We start from the raw sequence: 6,538 nt of genomic DNA, 5'->3' as shown, positions 1-6,538 counted from the left end.
CCACACTTAATACTTAATATTACCAAACAGAAACCCTTTACATTATAGTGACTTGCATACTAGGTACTCAAAAAATACATTTCTTGAGTGAGTTACTGATGGTTTTTATTTGGCTACTTATATTTCTGCCCTGAGCTATTAACTCCAACACTTCAATTATCTAATCATGATTACTATACTATTACACAGTAGCTGGGCCATTTCTGTATTCCCAGAATACCTGAGAGGGTGCATGGTGACTTTGGTGATTCTATGAACATGAGTGGAATGGCTGAAGTAATATTAAAATGATTGTTTTTGTTATTAGTAGCTGACATTTATTCATGTAGTACTTTCTGGTTTACAAAGCATTTTGTATACTTTATCTTATTTGATCCTTGCAACCTTGTGAGAGAATTACAATTATTATTATCCCCATTTTACAGATTAAACAACTGAGGCACAGAAAGGTTCAGTAAGGGGCAGAGAGCTAGTATTTGAACTCAGATCCTGACTGCAGAGCCAGAGCACTCACTCAAGGATACTTTACCATCTTGTCCAATTAGTCTTATTTCACAGCCCTGCCCTCCTCATGTGTACTGGCAGATCCCTGTTCATGTGATACAAATGTATCTGGTTGAATGCCACAAATGTTCTGAGAGGCATAGAACCCTCCACTCTAAATAAAATAAAGCTGTTCCTGTACAGCTTCTCCAAGTGTCTATGTCCTCTTACCCTCTTTATTCCTATTCTCATTAAATGTTTCAACTTCAAAAAAGAATCTACAATTTTAAAGGAACTGATAGAGGCCAAAAAGCTAATGTGTAATCATGACCTCAAGTTAATTTGTACAACATAGACTTTCAGAGATGGAGGCAATCTTACTAAGGAGAGATGGATTACAGTTTCTATATAGAGTATTTTATTTCTACATAGATTTTGTTGTTCAGTTATTTCAGTACTGTCAGACTCTGTGACCCCATTTGGGGTTTTCTTGGCAAAGATACTAGAGTAGTTTGCCATTTCCTTCTCCAGCTCACTTTACAGATGAGGAAACTTGAGACAAAGAGGGTGAAGTGACTTGCTTGGGTTTGCTCAGCTAGTGTCTGAGGTGACATTTGCACATAGGTCTTCTAGAGTTCGGGATGGACACTCTTATCTACTGTGCTACCTAGCTGCCCCTACACAGATTGAGAGAACTAGTTCTACAGATGTTTCTATACAGATGTGCTCAAAAGTCATTTGGTGTTGTTGATTCAATGGTATCTGACTAAGTGACCCCATGGATCTTAGCACACCAATACCATCCCTGGGGTTTTCCTGGCAAAGATAATGGAGTGGTTTGCCATTTCTTTCTCCAGTGGATTGAAGCAAACAGGCTAAGCGACTTGCCCAGAATCACATAGCTAGGTAACTTTCTGAGGTCATATATGAAGCCAGGTCTTGTTCTAGCCACCAAGCCATTTAGCTGACTCAGCATTCAGGTGCTTCACCACAATAGTCATTAGTACATCCCTACTGAAGCAATCTTCAAATTTCTTTGCCTGGCATTCACATACCTTCACTTTGGTAGGCACATTCTATCTTCCTAAGACATCTTATATATAACACTCTCTTCCATGTACTCCATACTCTAACCAAATTGGACTACTCTATATACAAACATTCCCTGCAATTTCCTACCTTAATGTCTTTTTTCCATGTATCAGGAATTTATTTCCCTTTCCTCTTCACTTGCTTAATCCCCACCCATCTTTTAAATCCCAAGACGAATACTGTTTCTTCAAGGAAATTTTTCTGATGCCCTACCTCCTTTTCTCCCTTCCTTTTCCTTTAATACTTAGCACTTCATTCTGTGCCTTTCTAATGCATTCAATATTTTGCATTATAGATGTTTGTATCATTCCTCTTATAATGACTAACATATAGTACTTTATATACATTAACTTTATATTTGCTATCAGATATAGGATAATAATAGCTAACATTTATATAGCACATTAAGGTTTTCAAAGCACTTTAAATACATTATATATTGTAGCAGCAAGCACCCCAAGCATCCTCAGGGTTTGCTGCCACCACAGGTTCTTGGATCTGCTTTGATAAAGGAAAGCAACTCAAAATGGGTTAACAAGCTTACTTTAATCAGTCAAACATATATTGTTTACCTTGTTCAGGGGAAAAAGGTCAGCACCCTGAACTTCAAAGTATACAGGCAGAATTATCAAGACAGAAACAGATCAAGTAGACAGCTTTCCAAACTGTCCAACCATTACATCCATACCCAATCAACATCTGGGTTTTTCAAAGCCGGGGGGCTCTGGACAACGGCTTCCCAGAATCCATATCAAATCACAGAACACTTCTCAAAGTGAGCCCCAAAACAAAGCTACACATTAGGGCTTATATAGCCTTCTCCTGGCTCAGAGAATGTAACAATCTTATTGACTCACTGGCCAATCAAGAAGTATCTACTGAAAAACAAGCCTCCCACCCCAGGCTCCAGGTGCACTTTAGCCTAGGGGCAGGGAAGATCTTACAAATTTACATTCCCATTACATATATACACACATACTATAACACACACAACATACATACATTATATATACACACATACTACAACACACACAACATCATACATACATTATATATACATTATCTCATATGGTCACTACAACCCTATTAGGGAGGTACAACTATTATCCCCATTTTTACAGATAAGCGAAACTACAGCTCCTGAAGGTTAAATGACTTCCCCAGTTACACTAGTATCTGAATGCTGATTCAAACTCAGGTCTTCCAAATCCCAGGTCTAATACTCTGTCCATTAAGCCACCCAGCTGACCTTATTATCAAACTCTACCAGAATGAAACTATACTGAATTTGGGAGTAGTATCTTACTGAAACTTTCTATCCCCCCTAGTGCCTCACAAAGGTTTCTATAGACAGCTAAATACATGTACATTGAATTGAATGAAATGAGGTTTCCCCTTTATTTGTTTCCTGACTCTTAGTATTTAAAGCAAAATATTTTCCTAAAGATATTTTCATTCTTAAATAAGTACTGTTTGTAGGAATGGGGTTCGTTATCATAAACCCCTATAATTTATCAAATTTAAATTTTTATTTTCTACATTTGAAATATTTTTGTCCTTAGTTATTGTTGTAATCCAGATCAACATAGTACTACCTTATATTCACTTAAAACTTAAGTTTTAAAAGCATTTTTAGGATTTGTCATGGCATCTGGGCTTTCCTTGAAACAACACTGAGGTGTGAAAAGTATTACTATTCCTACTTGATAGATGACAGAATTGAGCCCAAGGTGGTGATTTGCTTATGGCCACAAAGTGAAGTTGGTGATGGAAATGGGATTAGAATATCAATCTCTTGAGTCTCTGACCTATGGCACTTTCCAGTAGATAATGTTGCCTCTTTATTTGAAACAATAGTTCTCCAATTACTTGGAATACTGTGGCACATTGTATACAGATTATTTATGAAGACTTGTTCTCCTGCATGAAATATTTCATCGGTTTCAAAATATGACAGAGTGAAAGAGACAAAGAATGATTCACTAGCCATTTGGTGTATTTATTAACTAACATCAGTTATCCAAGGGATTTTGCTCATTGATTGTTTCAGTGAGTTTGGAAGTTTTTGTGTCATGATCATTATCTTCCTTAATGGAATTTTGAACACATTCTTCTGAGTGTGTTTTACCCAAAGCACTTAAAGACTCTGTTTGCTCAAGGTCATTATCACCTTCTTCAAAGAACTCTGTAGGGGATACTGGGTCTGAGGTGGTGTAGGAAACACTGGGTTCTTCAGACTCTGCTGATGGTTCAAGACTTGTTTCACTAATCACCTTCCCACTAACATTGTCTTCTGAATACTTATCTTTAGAGCTGACCTGTGAGGCATTGCTTGGGGAAGTGGATGCCACTTCCTTATGAGTCAAATCTGCATCTAGAATTTTATCTTGCAAATCTGGAGATTTCCGGTGCTCTTCGCTTTTGGAAGGAGACACTGTGGTTTCGTTTTCATCTGTTAATGGTGTTTCTTCTGGAGTCTCAAGTTTTTCAAAATCAAACAAATTTGACATATTAATGGTACCATTTAGTTTTTCAGATTTTCCCTCAGGAGTAGTACAGCCCAAATCAACCTTCAAGACATGAAGCATATGGCGCATTTTCTTCTGAAATTAAGGAGAAAATGATTTTATTAGTTTACTCTCTTAATCTACAGAATCTAAGTGAAAGCTTGAAATATGTAGCACTAGTAAAAAGCTTAATCATCTGAATAGGGTGAAAGTTGCAAAAATACAAAGTTCCCCTTGAAATCTTCCCCAAGTCTATTTTATACAGCGTCCTTAAGGGTGATGGGGGTGGGGATAGTTGTTTGGGAGGGAGAGAAAGAAAACCTTTAAAATAATTTATTCAGCGTTTTATAAAGTAATAGTTAAAAAAAAACAAACCTCCTCCAAATGATGTTTATTTTGTTCTATGTGACGCTCAAACAATCTCTCTAAAACCCTATAAATGACAAAAGAAAAAAGTCACAGTCTCAAAATTAATTAACTTAAAACACACAAGGCAAAATTCAATTGGGTTACATTTTACATACATATATTAACTAAAAAATGAGAATTGGAAAGAATTAGTGAGATGTCTTTGTTTTTGTAACTATGTTGGTATTGTTTTAAAATAGCTAGTAATTAGTAAACTAATCTTTACTAGTAGGTTTACTAATTAATGAAATTATTCATTCATGTTTTTCTTAAAAAAAAAAAAAGTTGTCCCTCTTCTGATATTTTTCCCAGTCTGAAGATCCAAGTACTCATGGATTTTACATGTTTACTTCAAGTTGCAAAGCAAAAAAAGTATTCAGGAAACTAACTGAACTAATTATATTAATTAAATAGAACATTTCCAAAATCATATTCATTATCTTCTTCTGACTACTTCCTTTCTACTAAAGTAAGACCATTTTCCAAGTCACCCAGGTATAAAACTTTGTGGTCATATTAAACTTCCCCTTCCACTTCCTCTTCCTTTTCATAACTTATCCATTAAAAAAAATCCTTGCTGTCTTTAACTGCTTAATTCATCAATACACTGAAAATAAGGCAGAGTTCAAGATAAAAGTGAACTGTCAACAAAAGATCAATACTAAAAGTCCAGTATGACAGAACAGTGAATAGAATTCAGGGTAGGATATAACAGAGGCATTTACCACCATCTTCAGTTCTGGGTTAGTCTAGATAGGGACCAGAGCACTTTTGATTTCTAGTGACATTATACTTCTTATTTTAGTTTTTGCAAAAATCTTCTCAATTAGACAACCTGCTTCTAATTTCTCTTCCCCCCATGTTATTTATACAATGCTATAAGATTAATATTTGCAATGCATAGCTCTGATCATGTCACTCTGCTTCTCAAAAACTTTCTGCTTTTAATAAAAGACAAAGTTCCTTGTGTGGCCTTTCACAATCTGGGCCCAATCTATTTTTCCAGTTTTATCTAATACTATTGCTCTCCAAATAACTCCTACATAGTTCCCTGGCCTAAAATTACCTATCTATAACTGCTGAAAGCCTTCAAAACCCAGCCCAAATGCCACATCCTTAATGAAGCCTTCCCAGAAGCAGAATTATATCTACATGCCACTTACATTATCATTTAATTATCTTAGAGAAAGACTAGAAAACTTCACTTGGCAAAAAGGATGATGCTTCTTTTTATTCAAATGATAATTTTCACAAATTCCGATCTTTTCAGGCTACTAAATAGATTCTTATACACCTTAACTGATGCATCTCTTTGTCCTCCAAAACAAACCAATTTATAAAGTACAAAGTAGATTATGAATTATGCACAGAGAAGCAGGATACATTCTTAATTTGAGCAGTATGGTACTAACATTTAGCCAATGTATTTTTTAAAAGTGCTTAAAAAATAACACCACTATTTTATTTAGCTGTATAAATTTATTGCCATAATAAAAATCTAACCTGTTAGAAAATAAGCCAAGTTTCAGAATTTCATCTGTTACATCTTCAATGAAGCTCAGATATAGGAGTTCTTCTTCTCTGTAGAGGCAATATAAAACTCAAATATAATCTTTTTCCTTGCTTATTTTGAAGATTACAGAGAAAAAATTTTCTACTTCCCATTTACACTATATATATCTTTTCTATACATAGTACATAACACAGTACATAACATAGCATGTTATGTCCTCCATAACACAGTACATAACATAGCATGTTATGTCCTCCATTAGAATGTGCTTTCCTTGTCTTTGTATTACTGAAGTTTAGCAAACTAAGTACTTCATTTGCTGTTAGGGTCTTTCTGCCCCATTATATATAGTCTACTTCTGTGATTATATTTTCAAGTAACAGCTTCACTTATGGAATTCCTTCCCATTAGTGAATGTTTTCTAATTTCTCATGTCTGTTTCTAGAGTTAAAAAATACTTGTAGTAAAAAAAAAGAGAAGGGGAGGTTTTTTGGTCAGAGGCAGAGATATTTAAGATGAATAATCTGATATGAAT

The 6,538-nt window shown here is 35.1% G+C and overlaps 1 protein-coding gene across 5 annotated transcripts in view; it reads right to left on the bottom strand.

The window, feature by feature from the left end:
- Positions 1-2,102: 2,102 nt before the first annotated feature.
- Positions 2,103-6,538, bottom strand: part of SPATA7 (spermatogenesis associated 7) — a 61,952-nt gene continuing 57,516 nt past the window's right edge. For all 5 annotated transcript variants that reach the window (XM_069092384.1, XM_069092387.1, XM_069092386.1 and 2 more), the window contains 3 exons: positions 5,994-6,071; positions 4,458-4,515; positions 2,103-4,178 (listed from right to left, as the gene is read on the bottom strand). In XM_069092384.1, coding sequence (XP_068948485.1) covers positions 3,588-4,178; positions 4,458-4,515; positions 5,994-6,071 — 727 coding nt within the window. In that variant the 3' untranslated portion in view covers positions 2,103-3,587. The remainder of the gene's footprint in view (positions 4,179-4,457; positions 4,516-5,993; positions 6,072-6,538) is intronic.

This window comes from Petaurus breviceps, unplaced genomic scaffold (genome assembly GCF_028583685.1).
Source record: "Petaurus breviceps papuanus isolate PSGF00001 unplaced genomic scaffold, PetGlider_PUasm1.0 189, whole genome shotgun sequence".
Classification (NCBI taxonomy): domain Eukaryota; kingdom Metazoa; phylum Chordata; class Mammalia; order Diprotodontia; family Petauridae; genus Petaurus; species Petaurus breviceps.
The sequence above is the reverse complement of the archived record's forward strand: the minus strand, read 5'-3'. Positions and strand labels throughout refer to the sequence as shown.